Source organism: Vanessa tameamea, chromosome 28 (assembly GCF_037043105.1).
Source record: "Vanessa tameamea isolate UH-Manoa-2023 chromosome 28, ilVanTame1 primary haplotype, whole genome shotgun sequence".
Lineage (NCBI taxonomy): Eukaryota > Metazoa > Arthropoda > Insecta > Lepidoptera > Nymphalidae > Vanessa > Vanessa tameamea.
The window spans coordinates 1,895,274-1,918,110 of record NC_087336.1 but is presented as its reverse complement, the minus strand read 5'-3'; the positions used below and the strand labels follow the sequence as shown (position 1 = coordinate 1,918,110).

The 22,837-nt window shown below is 37.2% G+C and overlaps 2 protein-coding genes across 2 annotated transcripts in view; both read right to left on the bottom strand.

Moving 5' to 3' along the window:
* The window catches only part of Dgk (Diacyl glycerol kinase), a 145,613-nt gene that overhangs the window by 21,512 nt on the left and 101,264 nt on the right, over nt 1-22,837 (bottom strand). Inside the window, exon 4 of the mRNA XM_026634845.2 lies at nt 663-736. Within this exon, the coding sequence (XP_026490630.1) occupies nt 663-736 (74 nt within the window). The remainder of the gene's footprint in view (nt 1-662; nt 737-22,837) is intronic.
* The window catches only part of LOC113396755 (chorion class A protein Ld2/Ld41-like), a 207,844-nt gene continuing 190,213 nt past the window's right edge, over nt 5,207-22,837 (bottom strand). The window contains exon 3 of the transcript XR_010309721.1: nt 5,207-5,217. The gene's annotated coding sequence lies outside the window, so the exon portion shown is untranslated. The remainder of the gene's footprint in view (nt 5,218-22,837) is intronic.

Sequence of the window (22,837 nt, the reverse complement as noted above, 5' to 3'; positions counted from 1 at the left end):
GTTTAAAGACGCCTGGCGTCATATGTCGACCGACGAAATAATCTTTACACACTTAGCAACGACTTGAAAAAATAAATAACTACAAAATCAATGTATTTTAATTGTTATTAGTATTATTATTTATCATGTTTGGACACTATATAGAACCACATATATTTTTTTGTCACGATATAAAAAAAGTCATGCATTGTAGGGTTAACTCTTACGCTACATACCATCTGCACTATCCTTCTCTCATGCAGACAAAGCCGCGATCGGCATATAGTATTAATTGATCATTTTGTAGTCGTTGGACTGTTTGTAAAATCAAGAATAGTTTTAAATACATATATATATAAGACATATATATGATTAATTCAAAACTTAGCATGCTCGCCAGCACTCCACGTGGTCATGATTTGTACAGAAACTATTTTTAAATTTTTATTTGTATATAAAACCTTCATGTAAAACAATTCTTATGTTAAGAAATGTTGATGATTCTATTAATATTTTTTTTAAAAGAATTGTTTTAATAAAGTTATCGGAGTATCTATTCACCCCTGTAAAATTAATTAGTAAGGTTGTCTGACTTTCGACTTATGTCATCTTGTTTGATGTACTAGATCTAAAAAAAAAAAAGAATCTACGTGTCTGAAGATTTTTACATTTATCAGACTTACCGGGACAGTTCATCGGGCGTGGTGACCTCCAGGTATGTGTCCAAGAACCACCGGAACCCCTCATAGTCAATGTCCTGGAAAAGAAATACAATTTTTAAAAAGATCCGTTAGCCGTGTAACCCCGTCATGGAATAGGGCTACCCCATCCGTTGAAAGAAGATCATCGGACTTTTTTTATATAGATAGGCGGACGAGCAACTGGGCCACCTGATGGTAAGTGGTTACTACCGCCAATAGACAATGGCGCTGTAAGAAATATTAACCATTCCTTACAACACCAATGCGCCACCAACCTTGGGAACTAAGATGACATGTCTCTTGTGCCTGTAGTTACACTGGATCACTCATCCTGATCCAAACCGGAACACAGGAATATCTGATGAGTGGGTGGTACCTACCCAGACGGCCAATAACAGTCCTCACCTTACGGCCGGCCGTAAACATATTGCCAAATATTTTTGCAGCATGAGAAATACTAAGAATGGAATGTATGTAAAAATAATACGCGATAGGGCGTAACCTTTCAGGCGACACGTAGGGGTATTTTTTGTTCCAACCCAAAACAGATTTGGACACGGGCAGGAAAGAGAAGACAATATTAAAAAGGTCAAAATAATTATTTATTAAATTGTATTCAAATATACTCTTAGGAGCATTTTTGAATAGTTTTATATCATATTCGATAACTTTTATGGTCTAATTTCGATCACTGGGCGATCACGATTATTAATAGAAGTGTATATATTAAGTCATTAAATAATACATCGAGTAGAGCCGAGATGGCCCAGTGGTTAGAACGCGTGCATCTTAACCGATGATTTCGGGTTCAAACCCAGGCAGGCACCACTGAATTTTCATGTGCTTAATTTGTGTTTATAATTCATCTCCTGCTCGGCGGTGAAGGAAAACATCGCGAGGAAACCTACATGTGTCTAATTTCAACGAGAGAGAGGGAGATCAGGCCTTAGCCCAGCAGTGGGAAATTTAGAGGCTGCTAATGTAATGTATGTAAAAATAATACGTCAATTTTTATTACCGCCGAGCACGAGTTCAATTGTAAATACAAATTAAGCACATGAAAATTCAGACTTATCCGGCTTAGATCCCACTTTAAGTTTCACGTAAAAATATCGTTTTGGCTCATCATTTCTTTGATAATTTTTGTTACGCTTTTTTAATATACAATATAACAACACAAGATAAAATTAACAATATTATACTTAATAGGTAAAAGGATTCAATGAAATATCTTAAAATGTTACATTAAAAACTCTTTGTTCTCACTTTGTTTTTCCTGTAAAAGAATTTGAATACAAAAGACGATTACTATGGCAACCTTTTGAGATTTTTTTTTGTGTATTTTCATATCGATATATTTACAGAAGAATTTAATGTGTTTGACATTTTTCTTTATCAAATACTAGCTTCTCGTCCCGGCTTGTCATGAATAAAATAAATATTTACATAAATCGTTTATATTGAAGGACAAGCATACGACCAAAAAACACGTGTTCGTCAAGAGACGCCAAAAACAAACATCGAAATTAACTATTTTATAATTAAAGACAATTTATTTATTTTATTTGGTTCTTCGACTATGTGTATCCTGATTAAAATAATAGATTATAACAAAAGTAATATTCTATTCTAAGTGTCACAATTACTCAAAGAAGAACAGAGCATGTATAAAAAGAAAACATAATTTTATATTAATTTCAAAAGTAATCAAAAAGAAATGTAAATCAAAAAGACAAATTGATTGCATTAATTAATGCAACCAATTAATAAATATGAATTATAAATATAAAGGTAGCATTGAGGAGCGTCTAGCCGTGTGCCTTCACGGCTTATAAATCGACCTTATCCTCGAGGGTGCCAATAGCAAAATACTTGTATTTTTTTGGTCTAGGAACGTGGGCAGCACTCATCAAGGTTTCATCCAAATTGGATGAATGATTTAGGAACGTATTAAAAACCAAAAACCGTTCTTTTTTTAAATTATTGTTATTTTATGATGGCAGACGATAAAATATCATTTGAGAAGGCGACCACGTAAAATCTGACTGACTTTTGGGCTAGGTTACCTAACACCTGGTTATTAACCTATACACCTGGGTTGTAAGTGATATAAATTTCAATTAATATTCGGTAGTAGAATATTTTAAGAACCCAGGCGAGTTTTACCTAACGATAAGATTAATTTGGCTTTTATATATGGAAGACAATTTAGTGTTAACGAAAGCCTATTGATATTACCCAAAAATAATAATATAAAAATATATTTAATTCAATTAGACTTTTATAAGCACTTTTGAATTGTAATTTTACAAAATGTATCAAGTAGAGCTACCACCAGTTCGGTATATAGATTCTACCGAGAAGAACCGGCAAGAAACTCAGTAGTTACTCTTTTCCATTTGAGATGGATTATGGTGGCTAAATACAATATATCCTGCCTGTAAGTCAAGTTAAATCCACGCTTTTTTGTCATCTTTTTAATATTATATATAACTAATATAAAATTAAATTGTAAGTAAGTATTTACATTTTATTTTATCTTTAAACTGACGAGTTGTCCCTAGAATTCTATTTATGGTAACGTCATATTTCCGTTGCCAGGCAACTGTTGCCATGACGACGCGCCATCTTTGCTTCGAACAGATCTTGTATTGACGATCGCTGAAACGCTTGTGCAAATACCAAATGTATATTTAAATGATTTACTAAATGAAATGTAAAGAACGTTACAAAATTGAAAATATCAACTCGTTTGAATTGTAAATATACTCGGAATCTCAGAAAACTCGTATCACAGAAATTGTCGTGTCAAAAGGTACTCCTAAAAAAACTCCTGAAAAATTCAAAGGTCGACCGTCGAAGCTTTGAGGGCATCGAAAAGAAAATAAACCAATTACAAAGCTGGTCCGTCGGGTGCACAATGTCCAGCGATTATACAAACATCCTCAGGTAATATTATTATGCCGACGTTGCCGTGCATCAGAATGACTATACAAACTAACAGATAAGTTTTAAAATACCAGAATCAGAATCATTTAGTACCTTTGTTAAAATTACATCTACTAGATAAAGAAAAAAAAAAAAATAGCTGTCTTTCTAACGTCAAGAGGACCGGCCATTAGTAGCTAATATTGTCGGAAATTAAATTTTAGTTGTTTTTTTAATTTTATTTATGTAGTAATAGGTAGGCGGACGGGCAAGTGGAGATGGTGATGTAAAATTGAGCTGACGGTTTGTGTGCTATAGGTAATTTTTTTACAAATGTCGCGCGAGTAACTGCTGCCGGTTGTGCTAGCTTAATATATGTTTGGCATATATTTTGTTATTAGTAAATTTAACAAATATTTACAAAAAAAATGTGTTAAATAATTTACCCCTCCATTTTTGCATACTGTGTCAGGAGTGGTGACACCAATAGTGCAAGGGCTCACTTTTTACTTCGCTTCGGCACTAAAACCATTTCGGTCGTCATCATAAAATTCTGCAGACATGCTATCAGGGATACAGAAAGAGACATATCATAATAAGCCCCCCCCCCCCCCCTATCAAACACGAAAGCAACAGTTGAAGACAACTGATGATGTCATCGTGACGTTTTAACGGAAAATATACGACCAGAACAGCGCTTAACTGTTTTTTTCTTAAAACGAGAAGAAATCTATACTATACTATGAATACGAAAGTAATTCTGTCTGTTTATATGTTGCACTTTCACGGACAAACCACGGAACCAAAATTTATAAGATCTGTTAGGAATCAAGCTTGAACGCCAAGGAAAGGCTCTTTACACCTGACGGCCAACATCTAAAACGCGTCTCAAAACAAGTAGAAAATCTAGTCATTAGTCTTAATTATCTTGTTAAGTAAACACTTTTCACACACGACTTTAAACACTAACAGAGGACCTGTTAGCTGAAGCCATGACCGTGAGGTCAGCGACTATGTCATGTGCTAGGCAAAAGCAGCCTATGTCATTCCTTGGAGTTAAAGCTTGCTTCATACCAAATTTCGTCAAATTCGGTTCATTGGTTTGCCAGTTAAAGAGCGACAGACAGACAGACAGACAGACAGAGTTACTTACACATTTATAATACTACTACTAGTATAGACTAGTATATCGGCGGAATATCACTCTGTCATATTCCGCCGGCGATTTTTCCGAACGTGTACGACTTGGAAATCTTCAAGAAAAGAGCCTATAAGAATCCCCCAGTGTGGATATCCATGACCGGTGGTAGTCACATTCCATCAGTCGGTAGATGTGAGTATGAAGTGGTCTATTACATTTAAAACTGGTACAGTGCGAGTTAGTTTTAATGCTCACGTACCATTATTAATCTTTGTTTGAAAGTGTTTCCATTGAAGTCTACCATTAATTGACGACCTCCGTGGTCGAGTAGTGTGTACACCGGTTTTCATGGGTACGCCATTCCGAGGTCCCGGGTTCGATTCCCGGCCGAGTCGATGTATAAAAAATTCATTAGTTTTCCATGTTGTCTTGGGTCTGGGTGTTTGTGGTACCGTCGTTACGTGTGATTTTCCATAACACAAGTGATTTAGCTACTTACATTGGGATCAGAGTAATGTATGTGATGTTGTCCAATTAATTTTTGAGGATTATATCCTTTTTTTTTTTAAATAAGTAGACGGATAAGCAAATGTGCCATTCAATGGCAAGTGGTCGCTACAATTAATAGACATATCCGCTGTGAGGAATATCAACCATTCCTTAACCACCAATCCATCGGTAGATGTTTTGTGAGGGCATACCTCAGAAACGAAGATGTTACGTCACTAGTACCTGTTACAATAGCTCACTCATACTTAAAACCGGAACACAACAATGCTAAGTATTGCTGTATGACTGAGGAATATCTGATGAGTGGGTTGGTCCTAACCCAGATGGGTTTGCACAAAATCCTACCACCAAGAACAGTTTAAAGAATACTATTATTTAATAATATCCGAAAGATCAAGCAATACGAGGCCATCCGTAAATTACGTCACACTAATTTTACGGTTTCTTAAGCGCCCCCTTCCCTCCTTAGTCCATTAATCCCGCCTCTCCGCTGCGAAGGCACACAATTTGCAATTAACTACTGGATTATTCGCGTGTATTAATTCTAAGCGTTTAACTAACCTACGTCTACCTATGAAAAAAAAAACCTCGCATGCCAATCCAACATGTTGAGGTTATAAGAAATCGATTTAGTTTACGTATGTAATGTATGTATGTATATGTTTTGTGGGTATATGATGACCTCCTGACCTATTTCAGCGACTTTTCTAAGCAAATACCGTCTGCGTAGGAGATATTACAGTGCATAGTCCCATTGCTGGTCTAAAGCCCCACCTTTTTGTAGATGAGGGTTCGGGGTTCATTCCGCTGATCTAAAGCGGGTTGATTGACATATTCGGTAGATTTGATGCACGTTAAAATTCGAAGGTAATGGCTGCTATGGGTTGGAAACCTCGATATTCACTTAAGACTCACGTGTTCATGGCGTAGCTATGCCAGTGTAACCAAAGAGGTTGCTTGTTCCCTGGTTCAATGGGCACGAAACATTTTTTTTTTGGGACAAAGTTCTATTTTTGGCAGTGGGTTCTGAAAAATCTTATTACGCCACTGCACGTGTTTTAACTACTGGACCGTATATTATAAATAAACTATAATAAAATCCATAAACGAAACCGTAAGCTAATACTTAAGTATGTAAGAAGTTCGGACACAAAAAACATTTTATCGTAAAAGCCCTTTCCGCAAATAGTTCACGCCTTGGACATTAACGTAATACTAACGAATGGCTGCCTAACACATCTTTATTAAGGTCTTAGGTAACTTACACATGTCGAGGTAAACTTACATTCGCTGGTCATAAATTTAAAGTTCATTTTTAAAAATAAAACATTAGAACGCGAAGTTTTTTTTTTTTTAACAAAATTACGTCGATCAGAAAGTCTCTGGTTCGAGACGCAAGGCAGTTTTGAAAGGATTGATGGTTTTTTTATTAATTTATTATTTAAGAAAAATTTAGTGAAATACAAAAAAAAAAGATAACGTTTCGTTATTTTTTAGTATATAAAGTAACGAAGTATATATTATATAAATGCCACGCACATGCAAGGAGGAAGAAAGCTGGCACGGAGTGAAGCGTTATGGAGCGTAAGATTTTTGGATATTTCTACTTTTTGGGTAACGGGAGGGTTAACTTTTGAGTCAATTTCGCCAACATGAAGTCGGGACGAGCAGCTGCTTATAACATTCATTAATACGTGTATTTCATTATTTGGAATAACATTACATACATTTTTTTTACATTAGCAGCTTGTAAATTTCCTACTGCTGGGCTAAGGCCTCCTCTCCCTTTGAGGAGAAAGTTTGGAGCATATTCCACCACGCTGCTCCAACGCGGGTAGAATACACATGTGGCAGAATTTCGTTGAAATTAGACACATGCAGGTTTCCTCACGATGTTTTCCTGCACGAGATGATTTATAAACACAAATTACGCACATGAAAATTCAGTGGGGCCCGCCTGGGTTTGAACCCGAAATCATCGGTTAAGATGCACGCGTTCTAACCGCTGGGCCATCTCGGCTCATATTTAGAACTGTTATGTTTTTATTATTGAATTTATTTTAATAAAATAATGTAGACAGGCTGGTAAATAGCCTACCTGATAGTACGTGGTCACCATCGCTTGTTAACTACAAGCACTGCAGCAAATATTATTGATCCAATCGTCAATATGCAACTAACCTTTGGAACTAAGATGTTATGTCCCTTGAGTCTACACTGGCTCACTCACCCCCTCCAAACCGGTACACTACCATTCTAAGTATTGCTGTTTGGCGGTTACCCAAACGGATTGATATAAAGCCTTACTACCCAGTGAAAGTAGTTTTTTAAATTAGATTAACATTTAAAACGATTACAGTTTAATTTAATGATCATGAAACCTTAACTTCGGATTTTTCTGCTCTATAGATAGATGCAAAGGCGTCAGACGGCTTAAGATCTATCGCTTAGGCCTCATTCACACAGTGGTCCGTTTTACAGGGTCCGTATTATAGCATACGTCTTTATTTAGCCACGACGTTATGAGTTACAACCACAGAAAGGAATGATAAATGATCAACATTTGACAGCCAATTTACGCGATATCGCTTGAATAATCAATCAAAATCAAAATATAATTTAGTCAACTAGGCTTTTACAAAGCTACCACCGGTTCGGAATGTAGATTCTACCGAGAAAAACCGGGAAGAATCTCAGTTGTTACTCTTTTCCAATATTTAAAATTATGTTAGTTTAATACAATTATATAATTATGTACATATATAATATATCCTGTCTGGAAGTCAACAAGTATTCGCTCCACCCTTTTTGTCATCTACATAATCCTGTATTGAATAATATGCTTTTTTTATAACTGTATATTTTTATGATTTAATGTTATGAATCGGCAAAGTCAAAAATATCTGCATCTGATTTTGAGTATAGACAACCTTGCCCCAAGAAGGATTTATCGATTTTGCGGAATCTACGATATTCATTATGGAGATGCCGTTTTTAACGTCGACGAAGGTTATCAGAACATTGGGAACATCATCAAGTAAAATAAAAGTGTTTACAATAAGTTACGTGGAATATTATTATATTATAAATAAAGATATATTAGTGAAGAAATGTTTGTGGTGCAAAATATAGCAGAGCGACTAGCAAACTGCAAGGAATTCATAAATCTAAGGTTTGTTTATCTTTAGTCCTTGTTCGATTGAAAACAGTTAGTTGTACGATTAAGTTCACACACGTGATAGTGTTTATCCAGTAGGAAATACCGAACTATACATCGGCTCCTTTTACAGACGTAAGAAAAGAAAAATGGTTCTATACGCTGTGAACATGACCTCCAGTTGCGATGGATCTCCTAAAAACGAACCGGTAAATACGGACCTTCAGTGTGAATGAGCACGTAGTTGGTTTCAATCGGGCGGCAATTAGCCGGCGGGATGCTGTAACACAATATTTATTTATAACTTTATTTGAAAGATAATCTCTGGGTAAAACTTTAATTGGATCTTGGCGATAACAAAACTCTTAGTGTTTTATTAAGTGGTTTATCAAGAGTGAAAATATGGCTGAAAGTGGCGTTACTATGTATATATACATATATATTTTTAATTTCCAAAAACTATTCTTATAGTATGTCGGCAAAAGGATACTGTAAAAAACAAAGTTTCACCCCTCGGTACAAGGAATATATTTAATCAAAATCTATCCTCATTCAATCAATGAGCGCCAATTCCTTTTACAATTTAATAAAAGAAGGAAGTTTTACTTCGGAAAACGTATAGAATTAAGTTATGAGGACATTTTTACGAAGGATACTTAAAGTTAGGTAATCGACACACTGTGGTATTATTACTACCAATTATAACTTAAAGGATACGCGTATCAAAATACCGCATCAACGTCAGTCCGTTTATAATGTTTCCTGTATGATGTGAGCTCTTTTTTTTAAGGCATACGTGGCAAACGAGCAGGAGGCTCACCTGATGGAAAGTGACTACCATCGCCTATAGACATCTGCAACATAGGGGGGCTTGCAGGTGCGTTGCCGGCCTTTCAGGAAGAAGTACGCGCTTTTGTGGATTTTCGGACATCTAGGTGGTGTGGGTTATATTTCGAATTTTACTCTAAGGGGATACTGCTGAAGCGTGGATATCGATTTTATAGTCAAATGACGCAGGTCTATAGTAAATGTCTCAATTATTTCTATGTATTGACAGATATTCTACGATGCACAAAAATGTTAATTTAAACAATTTGTTGTAATACTACTTCTTAATTCCCATACATTGATTCGGATTTTCGAATTATTGTAGTGCCGCTCCGTACGCTGGCGCACTGAGCGAATGGCAAAGCCACACTAATGTCAGGTGAACGGTCTGCAGTACAGTTCAATCGAACAGAGTAAGTGTTCGGAACGCCATATCAAGTGCGTAAAATTTTATCGATGATTTTATGGTTATATTAAAATATAATTAATAGATAAGGGTCAATGGGAATACACGTTGGTTAAGTAGCTAGCTTATACGACTTATCTGGAAGTACGTGAGTCAATAAATTCTCAGCAGTAGCTCCAAATTTGTAAATTATCTGTGACAGTCCCGTGCCTTCTGTGCTTGAACTCTTTCCGGTCGTATTGAATTTGCCGTTTCATAGGATTTGAGATTGACTGTTTTTGCGAGCACAGAACTATAATATGTCCAGCGTAGTTGATCTCCCTTGCGATAAACCACGATGAGACGAGATGGCCCAGTGGTTAGAACGCGTGCATCTTAACCGATGCTTTCGGGTTTAAACCCAGGCAGGCACCACTGAATTTTCATGTGCTTAATTTGTGTTTATAATTCATCTCGTGCTCCGCGGTGAAGGTAAACATCGTGAGGAAACCTGCATGTGTCTAATTTCAACGAAATTCTGCCACATGTGTATAACCAACCCGCATTGGAGCAGACTGGTGGAATATGCTCCAAACCTTCTCAAAAAGAGATGAGACTTATTACTTTATACTATTAAGCACGAAAGGTACAAGATCTCATGGTTGATATATCTGGTACGAAGTTTTATTTCCGAACGTTATTGAATGCGAAATCCTTCATCATGGAGCAGGGTTAAAGTAAAGCTGTGTTTATACGACTGTTGTTTCCGTGATAAGTAGGAAGTCTACCCAAGAATAGCCTCGTTACTTGAAATGTTTTAGGCTGTGTACACACTGAGCGTTACATTTTCCTGTTAGGTTATGCTTATTCTGGGTGTGTTCATGAATAATGTATGATTAATATCACGATCCCGCCCGCGGCGTGTTTGTGGAGTGGTGATATTACGTACAGAGCAAATCTATGCGGATAGAATAGTTCTTCTCGTCGTAAATTAGCTCGTCTGTCTGCGTACTTAAAAAAGTTTTGTGTAAAAAGGTTTTATGTGACCATTGTTCAATTGCCAACACTGATCGTAACTTGATTCTCGAAGATCCGTAAATGTTCACTGTCATCTTGCAGAACTGAATTCGTGCTTTACGAAACAATTCGAAGGTTTGAAAAACGACTAGTATGCAACATGCCTAATATCACCCTTATTTTGAGACTTCCTTTATAAATAGACAGAATGAAGATATAAAAATTTATGGGTTGATGGTGTGTGACGTCATTGGAGATTGGGGTATAAGGGACAGGGAACATTTGACGAGACATGCATTATCTAAAGTGGTATATCTACTGGAATTATTATATGGCACGGATTTTTCCTCTTCGTTATAATATTTATCTTTGGTTAAATTAAATTTATTTCTATGTAAAAGGTAGGTGGACAAGCAAATGGGTACCCGATGGTAAGTGGTCACCGCCGTCCATATACTTTTGCATAGATCAATGCGCCAACAATCTTGGCAGCAAAAATTTTATATTCCTATTCCTGTAGTAAGTGTGTTCCTTCAAACCAGAACACTACGATACGAAGTATTGCTGTTTGGTGGTAAATATCTGATGAGTGGGTGGATACTGTCCAGACGGGCTTGCACAAAGCCCTTCCACGATAGATATTCTACCGGTAAACAGCAGTACCTAGTATTGTTGTGTTCGAAGGGTGTTTGAAGGGTGAGTGGGCCAGTGTAACTACAGGCACAAGGGACATAACATCTTAGTTCCCAAGTCAGGTGGCGCATTGGTGGTTTGAGTAATGGTTAATATTTGTTACAGTTCCATTGTCTATGGGCGGTGGTGACCACTTACCATCACGTGGCCTATTTGCTCGTCCGCCTACCTATATCATAAAAAAAAACTAATAATATAGGACTTACTTAAAATAATTTTACACCAACCCTCAAAAATTGATTAGTACATCACACTTGTAATAAAGGAGTATTTGAATTTCCCATCGTCGATAAAATATCGCGTATTCAATCCACTGGGCCAATGCGCCTCCCACGTACAAAAGCATTGACGAAAATCACATTCACGGAAATGAGCAAAATTCAACATATCTGAAATTTCAAACGAATCTGTAATTCAAATATTAATTTTTCCTTTTGCTCAAAAATTTTCCAATTCCACTGCGAATACTAAAATCGTACATTTTTAAGTACGCTCCATTACTGATAATTGATACTAAATTTAATTAAATATCGACTTTATTACCGCGTTATAAAGTACAGTTTTAATTGCTGCAAGCGTTTTAAAGGTGAATTAAAACGTCGCAAAATTTAAAATTGAACCGTATTCGTCGGACATATAGAATTAAAATTCGCTCGTAAAATTTTGAAGGTTACGCTGACCCAATGACATTTACATAAGCCAAAGGATTATTATTTCATGAAACGGCTGCGCAGAAAAACAGATAACCAGTTCGATATCCATTTTAATAATTAATCCCTGCAGCTGCTTTGTTCTCATAATCATCGTGACTTAGTGTCGAGCCGAATTATTTATTAGCATTGATTTTTGATACGCAGATAATAATATTGATATTGTGTCTCCTCTGTTTGTTTTTTTTTTCAATATGAGATATAAGCTGAGGGATCTTGGCTAACGGCTTATGCCTCATTGTAAAATTGGCGCTAATATCCCAGATATTGGCGCCAATTGTTGGCTCAAAAGTTGGTATCGTTGGTGACCAAAACTTGGCGTCACCTGTTGGACGAAATTTTCGTGTAAAAATAGCAAATCGTGGCGTCGAATATGCCAGCTTTCGTATCGGGCGGAATAACTGCATTACCTCAAGAGCATATTGGATACGTAATTTGCATCATCGAGGTGCGGCTTTAAGTCCTACTACGTCATATTTACTATTAATATCAGACTAGTACTGTTATAAATAACGAAATTATTTCTTCTTGTTACCATATTCCGACCACTGACACAATCGTATTGACAGACATAGAGATAGCTCAGGACTATGGCATATAAATGGAATTTATGACAGAGAAGAAACATGTCACGTAGAGAGTCAAGGGAGAGAAGAAGGAGAAAGCTCATAGCTTGTAATAATATAAATATAAAGCGAATATGTGTTTTTCCAAACTAATGTTTCAAATTTTCTTGGTAGGAGAGCTGTCTGCTAGCTCGTCTGGGTAGGTAGCACACATCATCAGATATATAATTGAGTTCCGGTTTGAAGTGTGAGTTAGTCAATGTAACTACAGACACATAATACTTAACATCTTAGCTCTCAAGGTTGGTGGTGCATTGGTGTGTAAGGAATGGTTATTATTCCTTATCTATGTCGATGGGTGGTGGTGACCACTTACAGCCAGGTGCCTATTACATAAAAAGATTCAAAATTGCAGCTATCTAGTCGTTGGGATAAATCATTTTATAAGTATAGATTAGTGTTCGATCAGGCGATCTTGTTCGAGGCAATAAAATAATATAATTTTGCTCTGTATAAACCGAGATAGAGCCGAGATGGCCCAGTGGTTAGAACGCGTGCATCTTAACCAATGATTTCGGGTTCAAACCCTGGCAGGCACCACTGAGTTTTCATGTGCTTAATTTGTGTTTCTAATTCATCTCGTGCTCGGCGGTGAAGGAAAACATCGTGAGGAAACCTGCATGTGTCTAATTTCAACGAAATTCTGCCACATGTGTATTCCACCAACCCGCATTGGAGCAGCGTGGTGGAATATGCTCCATACCTTCTCCTCAACGAGAGAGTAGGCCTTAGCCCAGCAGTGGGAAATTTACAGGCTGATTATGTTATGTATGTTTATTATGTTTTAAACTACTGAAAATATCGGTATCAGACTCGGACCAATCGTCTTCGCCCAAATCATCTTAATTTAAGTAAAAAGTCATGTACAATTTTTTTCTAGCCGTCAGATTAGCATTATCTCTCAAAATTATTGTCAGATTTTTGGCTAGCATCACTGGGACATCTATTTGAACCGTCCGTGTAAATATCTCACATGATATGGCTATTTGAATAGCAATAAAAAAAAAATTGCTACGAGCTTGCGTCGCTTCTAAATCGTCAGTCTTTTGTTTGGGAAAATTTTTAGAGTTCACTTAACATCCTCTCTGAATATCTGACGCGCCCGAATATGTTTTATTTCTACCCTACCCTATAGCCGTCCGCATAATACAGACTTGCCGATTAGCATACCTTTGTCATCAAAGGCTCGTTGTACACTATCAATATCTGACATGCGTGAGTATTTACATGTAATTTTCAAAATTCAATAGTTCCCCACGCTCCCTCCCATCCTCGAGTAAATCCCCATTTAACATCAGCTGTGTGTGATACGACAAAATGTTTTTATTAAATTTTTTCTTTGCATTTGAAAATTATATGATTGTCTCTGTCTATATCTTTATTATATTGAAAATTTAAAACTATTACAAAACTGAAAAAAAAGGAAAATCAAAATATTCTTTATTCGAATAGGTTCAGTTATGTACAGTTAAATTAAAAGTAAAGTTCCGGTTCGGAAAGTAGATTCCAACGAGAAGAACCGGCAAGAAACTCTAGAACTGGACGTTATTAGACGAAAATAAAATTTTCTTTTGCCGGTTATTCCCTCGGTATTTTCTTTTACGAATATGTGGTAGTTTTAACTTTTAATATCAATAAAACCTATTATATATTTAAATACATTTATTTATAGCTTCTCAAAATATATAACCATAAAAATGTAACCATATTGTAAACATATTCATGAACTTCCCTATTTCATCCAATCATATTCTGTACTATTTACAGATATTTCCAATTCAACCGGAATTTGAAAACACGAATACGTTCTGTACAAATTGAATCGTGTTCGTACGAATAAAACACTTTTCATGTAAAAAAATGTGACAAAAACAAAACTAAAGGCCACGTCAATACACCGCCATTTTATTGAATTTGGCAATCGAGCTGACGTCAAAGGTCGGCCATTTTGTTATCGAAGATAAAATACTTATTTATTGTTTTACCGATATTTTTTATATCGCAATAAAGATCTTACTAATTACAAACTATTTCAAACGATTAAATTAAATAATCTACCATTATTTATAACTAATGGCTTTATTATTTGGTGGCAGGGCTTTGTGCAAGCCCGTCTGGGTAGGTACCACCCATTCATCAGATATTGTACCGCCAAACAACAGCACTCAGTGAGTGAGTCAGTGTAACTACAGGCACAAAGGACATAACAGCTTAGTTCCCAACGCTGGTGGCGCATTGGAGATGTAACGAATGATTAGCATTTCTTACGGCGCTATTGTCTATGGGCGGTGGTGACCATTTACCAGCAGGTGGCCCATATGCTCGTCCGCCAACCTATGCCATCAAATATATGTATATATTTGATGGCTTCATGGATCAGAAAGGGCTTGATCATCGATATTTCGAGCTGCTCTACGTTGGATACGGTTAAATGGAAGGAGCTGGTACTGGGGAGCACCTGCCCAGAGGTGAGAGCAGTACTCCATGTAAGGCCGAATTTGCGCCTTGTATCGTCTTAGATGATGGGCCGACGTGAAATATTGTCTTGCCTTGCTGAGCAGACCGAGCTTTTTTGATGCCAATTTGGCTTTGCCTTCCAAATGACCGCGGAACTGAACGAGGTTCGAAATATCGACGCCAAGTATTCCGATACTAGCTGTGGCGGCTAACGGAATGTTCTCGAATCGTGGAGATACGACAAATGGTGTTTTTTTAGCAGTTAACGGGCAAACTTGCGTCTTTTTGGGGTTGAAATGGACTAGGTTTAGTCGACCCCAGTTCGAGACTTTGTTTAACGAAGACTCGATTTCAGACACAAGTTTGTTCCGGTTTTTTTTCGACGTTTCTTCGAGAAATATTAGCACGGCCGGTGTATGAGATGTCTACGGTGCTGTCGTCTGCATAGCAGTGAATGTTACTGATTTGCAACAAGTCATTGGTATGCAGAAGAAACAGAGTGGGTGATAGAACGCAGCCTTGTGGAACACCAGCATTGACGAATTTTAAGTCGGAGCATGCACCGTCGACAACGACCTTGATGCTCCGATCTGCCAAAAAACTGGTAATCCAATTGCATAATTTCCCGGGAAGCCCATAGGAAGGAAGCTTCGAAAGAAGCGCTTTGTGCCACACGCGATCGAAGGCCTTCGGTATGTCCAGACTGGCTGCTTTGCAGAAACGACCAATCCAGGGCTGGGACTTGCCACCGATGTTAGTGCCTCCACTGATAAGGACGGTTGAGGATTCATTATTCCTTAGAGGATCGGAATTGCGATTCAACGTGGGTAAAGTTCTAGCATTCTTGCCACCATTCCACGCGGTCATGAATTATACAGTAACAATTTTTAATTATAAGCCGAGATGACCCAGTGTTTAGAACGCGTGCATCTTAACCGATGATTTCGGGTGCAAACCCAGGCAGGCACCACTGGATTTACATGTGCTTCATTTGTGTTTATAATTCATCTCGAGCTCGGCGGTGAAGGAAAACATCATGAGTAAACCTGCATGTGTCTAATTTCAAAGAAATTCTGCCACATGTGAATCCACTAAGCCGCATTGGAGCATCGTGGTGGAATATCCTCCAAACCTTCTCCTCAAAGGAAGAAGAGGCCTTAGCCCAGCAGTGGGAAATTTACAGGCTATTATTATATACTATACTATACATATATATATTTAATTCTTATTTACATACAGATGAGGCCCTAATGTTATATATTACGGATTATTATGTCTCTCGTGCTTCGTGAAAGAAATCATGGAACTTGCATGGGTCGGATGGTAGTTAATAGTTTAGTAGAACTGTTATACCTTCTCATTAATAGCCGAAGATATCTGCCCAGCAATGTTGCCATACTTACACGCTGCAATGTGTTCTAGGGAATAAGTCTACTAATATATACTGTTAAAGTACCTTGCTGGTTTGTTTCCGTTCCAACTTCGACTATTCCTCGCAAAAATATACCTCAAATGAAGGCAAGTTCTACTGATTTATAAAGTTTACGATACGTGATCGGTTCGATTCCGACGCAGCATCAAACCGTTAGTAGAATAAGGCGACGCTAGACGGTTAAAGTAAAACATAGTATAGTTTATTCTTGATATTCGAAGGTGATTTTTTTAAGGAGATTTGATTGATTGGTTTGTTAGGGAGAAGGCGAATAACTTGCAATGATATAAATATAAAACTATGAATATGTATTTTTTCCAAACCAATGTTCCAAATTTTAATTGGTGGCAGGGCCGTGTCCTAGTCCGCCTAGGTACCAACTACTCATCAGATATTCTACCACCAACTAGCAATACTTAGTTTTGATGTGCTCCGGTTTGAAGGGTGAGTGTGTCAATGTAACTACAGACACAAAAGAAGTAACATCTTAGTTATTAATGGATCTTAGATATAGACTATAGGCCATGACAACTTATATAAATGTGGCCCATTTGCCAATCTGCCAATCAGTATGAAATAAAAAAAAGTATCAAGTATGTTGATAATAAAAGTACTTTTAACCACAAATTCAAATTTATTCAAACATGATTAAACAAACAAGTGAAGTTCGCTTCGTGTCCGAAGTTATAACGAAATAATGGAATTACAATGTTTGTTTATTTTTTTATTTACATAAATCTAAATATATATTACATGGAAATGGCTGTCCGTTCCGACTTCGTAGAGGTGGAATAAAAGTAACTAAATATTTGATCACCAAAATCCTGGAATTCCCGATCGCAGTGCCAATTCACTTGGTGGTAGGTCTTTGTGCAAGCCTGTTTGGGTAGGTACCAAATACCCATCATATATCTGTCGCGAAGCAATACCCAGTAATGTTGATTTCCGGTTTGTTTTATGTGTGAGCCAGTGTAACTACCAGTGTGTGGTACCAGGGCGCTTGGGCGATGAATGTGTTTTTTTTTTCGACACATATGTCTATGTACTGTGGTGACCACTTACAATAATAGATCCGTCTATTTATGCCATAAAAAATCTTACCGGCTTCAATGTAAACCACCCGGAAATCCGCTCACAAACGAACAACATAATCATCAAAGTCAATCCAATCGTTGAGGAGGATAAGTGACATCTACTATTTGACGTCTATCTTGAAAAATTATATATGCATATAAAGATATACAATAAGCGAATCTTTTATAATAAACGAATTTCCAGATTTAAAAAGTTGTTTTAAAGTTTCGAGTTTCTACCTTGCATTTTACGCTCATTTTGTATTTTTCATAAATTGATTAACGAGAGAGTTCAGCCCTGTAGCGGTCACGTTTAAAATAATTGTATTAACTTATGTTGATATAGCTCACTCAGTATATTGTAATTAGTACTTTCAATATAATTTACCCTGCAGCTTTATTTACCTATCTGCCTGGGATTGAAATACCGATAAAATGTTTTTGCCGTTCTTTTTTGATAAATTTACAGCAGAAGTGTAGAAGTTGGAAATGGAACTCTAATTATTCGGATTATGAGAGCATGATCACCACCGCCCAAATACATTGGCGCTGTAAGAAATATTTATCATTCCTTACATCACCAATGCGCCACCAACCTTGGGAACTAAGATGTTATGTCCCTTGTGCCTGTAGTTACACTGGCTTACTCACCCTTCAAACCGGAACACAACAATACTGAGTACTGCTGTTTGGCGTGTAATAAACTTTCTTCATTTAAAAACCTAATTTTGATCAACGAGGCCATAATACGACATTCGTGGTCGAGTAGTCTGTACACCGGTTTTCATGGGTACGCCACTCCGAGATCCCGGGTTCGATTCCCGGCCGAGTCGATGTAGAAAAAGTTCATTAGTTTTCTATGTTGCCTTGGGTCTGGGTGCTTATGCTACCGTCGTTACTTCTGATTTCCCATAACACAAGTGCTTTAGCTACTTATATTGGGATCCCAGTAATGTATGTGATGTTGTCCAATATTTATATATTTATTACAGTTTTTGAGTGAGCTATATTTCGCCCCATTCGTGATAAAAAATATATCAAAGTACGATGTCTGCATTAGCTCATATTCTCTAGAGATTAAATTATAATTCTTGCGTCATCCCGACTAATTGAAGCTCGTATTACACCGAGGAACTAGCTTTATCCAAAGACTCGAGTTAGTCTTGGCTTGAATTTATTCTAGGCAATATCATGCTTTTTTGGTAATACGCTTAGAGAAAAATGTCATTTAATGTGTTTGAGGTCTCTGCAGATATATATTTGACAAATGAAGATAGGCTATTCTTCAATCGTCCCTTCCTTCTGGCAGTTGGACTTTTTATACAACAACAACAATGGTTATAACGTCAACAATAATAATTTTGATGTTGTGTTCCAGTTTTTATGTGTAAGCCAGTGTTTACATTAACATCCTGTAAATTTTCCACTCCTGGGCTAAGGCCTCCTCTCCCTTTGAGGAGATGGTTTTTGGAGCTTATTCCACCATGCTGCTCCAATGCAGGTTGGTGGAATACACATGTGGCAGAATTTCGTTGAAATTAGACACATGCAGGTTTCCTCACGATGTTTTCCTTCACCGCCGAGGACGAGATGAATTAGAAACACAAATTAAGCACATGAAAATTCAAGGGTGCTTGCCTGGGTTTGAACCCGAAATCATCGGTTAAGATGCAGGCGTACTAACCACTGGGCCATCTCGGCTAGCCAGTGTATTACAGGCATAAGTGTCATAGTATCTTCGATTTTATGGGTAGCGGCTGTTAGGTAGTGTATACAGTGGTTAATATTTCCTGCAGTGCTAATTCATCACGTCAGCAATACTGCCTAAAGTAACATAGTGCTTTTCTACGAGAACTCAGGACCTGCCTTATAGCCACTAAAACAATGAGGTATCCAATTTTATTATTGTTACTTTAATTACTTACTTACTTACCATGACTACCTCTTTGATCTAGTGGCTAAATAAAAGGCCGAAAATACCAAGGATGGATGCAAACCCCACGTCGGGCCGATAAAATGTTATTGAATTCCTCTTTAGTAAAATAATAAGTAACAACCCGGAGTCTGGAAGTTAAAAAGGTACACTCCCGTGCCTCGGAAAGCACGCAAAAACTTCGGTCCTGCGATTGAAATTTTTTCGGTCGTGTCGGATTTGCCGTCGCATCGGATTTTAAGATTGAGGGAATATCGAGTTAAGGGTGACTCAATTTCTTCATATAAGAATACCCAATAGAACAATTCCCATGATGAAATAAACAACAATTACATCACAACGAATATATGTACATTTCCGTACGTCTTACCTAAAATCAAAAGAGAACTCCCGCATCGCCTACTGATCTGTTAAAAGATCTAACATTCCATTCCAACTTGTATTATAGGCGTACAGAAATCACAAGTTGTATAAAAGTCAATGACGTCAAACGCCTGAGCAAAAAAAAAGGAATAGCGATCTACGAGCTCGGTACGCGCCACTGTGACGGCACTCGCTGGTATTTACACGAATTTCCTTATCATGGTGACCATGGAGTTGTATTCTTGGAGACATTTCCCGATTCATCCTGCATATATAATTATCTATCACGCAACATATACTCAGATATATCTATGTATAATTTGTTTATAGTTATATCAATATTAACAGCCTATACATTTTTCACTATGGAGAAGGTTTCGGAGCATATTCCACCACGCTGCTCCAATGCGGTTTGGTGAAATACACATATGGCAGAATTTCGTTGAAATTATACACAGGCAGGTTTCCTCGCGATGTTTTCCTTCACCGCCGAGGACGAGACGAATTATAAGCACAAATTAAGCACATGAAAATTCAGTGGTGGTCGCTTTGGTTTGAACCCGCAATCATCGGTTTAGATGCACGCTTTCTAACCACTGGGCCATTTCAGCTCAAGACTCAGGTCCAAGATTGAACAAAATCTTTTATTTTGGTGATGTTCTGTGTGATTCTCGTGAGATCCGTCTGCGTGGATATTGCCGCTTTGTCTGATAATCAACCGCAATTTCACCTTTGCAGTCATAATGCCTATTTGATATAACTAAATAAAATTACTGAGTTTGTCATTATTTTTTTAAATAATATAAAATAGGACGATATATAAATGCGGAAGGGCAAATGTGCCACCTGATGGTAATCGTTTGCCACCTATAAATTGGCTTTGTAGGAAATTTTACCATTCCTTACATCACCATGGCATCGCTCACCTTGCATGCTAAGACGTTATGTCCCTTGTCCCTTAGTCAAAGCCAAAGTCAAAGTCAAAAATCTTTATTCAATATAGAAGTGTTTACACTTGCTTATTGATTGTCAAAAATCTACCACCGGTTCGGAATTTAGCACCTCGGACCTGAGAAGAACCGGCGAAAGAAACTCATCGGGATATATATATATATATAATTTTTTTTTTTTACCCTTATTATGTACAATGATAATTATATTTTAGTTATTTGAAGCAGCCTGGAGGCGATCATTTCATTCCCAAGGTGTGCAGTCAACTAAAAAGTCATTAGTGTTGTAATATCCTTTAGCACACAAACGCTCTTTAACTACCTAAATAGTAAATTAAATAAATACCTAAATTACCTAAATAGTACTAAGTATTGCAGTTCGGTGGTAGAACACGTGATTGGTCGGTAGTACCTACCCAAACGGGTTACATAACTCAACAGTTGGCATCTTTATCTTTACCTCTAATTAATATTATTAGTCAACTGTGATTCTGGTTTGGAATAACTAATTGAACAAAAGAATTACTACGTCTGATTTAATCTCGGTAAGTCCCAATAGTTACAAAATTGACGGTCACCCTGTTATCTCGAGATAGTCGAAAACACCGCCCACATAAAACTTTCAATGGTATTTCGCTTAAAAGGGGTCGGGGTACACGTTCGATTCTCGCCCAATTTTATTGTTCCGATTCGCTATAAAATCTTTTTTAGTACCGGAAGATACTATGGAAACTTTTGTATTCGACATATATTTTGTTTTGTACATATATAATATGATAAATGCAAAAGTAGCTCTGTCTGTCTGTTGCTCTTTCACGACCAAACCACGGTACCGAATTTGATCAAATTTGGTATGAACCAAGCTTAAACTCCAAGGAAATACTTGGGCTACTTTTTTTATGGATATCACCTGACGACCACTCCTAAATCGCAACCGAAGCCAACTAGTACTAACCTCAACATCAACGTGTCCGTTGAGCGTATTTCTTTTACTATTTTGTTTGACTTAAACATTTAATACCAGTATGTATGTATATGTATGTATAGGGGCGGTCCCTTGCCGGAAGCCTTCGCCTGTTTTGTAAAATTTCCGATTCGTGACATAAGTCACAGAGGAGAACTAAGCATAACAGTGCGAAATCTATAATGATTTCTACAATTTGTAGAATTACATCTGTGAGAGAGAACTGACATTACAGTTTGATAACAGCTGACTTGACTGCAGGAAATGCTCAAAATATAATCATAGATTTTCACATTAGAGGCGAATGCTCGTTACTTAGTGAGTTAGTACAGAAACGTAATGATTCAATCGCATCGTAGATTGATACTTTACAGGCAAGGCTGTGAGGGACCGCCCTAAAGTAAAAAGTAAAGTAGTTACTTTACTTTTTACTTTAGGATCTCATCTTTTGAGTTTATCGTTTGTTGGGCATAGGTATACGCTGATTTTCATTAGATAAATATTTTACTTTATAAGGTAGGTTGGCGGACGGTAAATGAGCTTACTGATAAGAAGTACCACCGCCGATAGACATTAGCGCTGTAGAAATGTAAACCATTCCTTACATCACCAATGCTCCACCAACTTTGGGAACTAAGATGTTACGACTCTTATGGCTGTAGTAACAATTCATTCTATCTTCAAACCGGATCACAGCTACACTATATGTTGGTGTTTGGTAGTAGAATATTTGGTGAGTGGGTGATACCTACCCAGATGGGTCAGCACAAAGTCCACCAAGAAGAATTAGTTACTCCCACGATGTTTTCTTTCAGCGCAGATTGCGAAATTAATTATACACAAGGATAAAAATTCAGAAGTCCTGCTCGAAAGGAGGACGTAACAAAACTTACAACTGAGCCAAATAACTCTCTTTTGATTATCTGAGTAAAATCTTTATTTTTTCAAGGAACAGGTCCATCCTATGTACATTGCTTTTGTTTTTAAAGA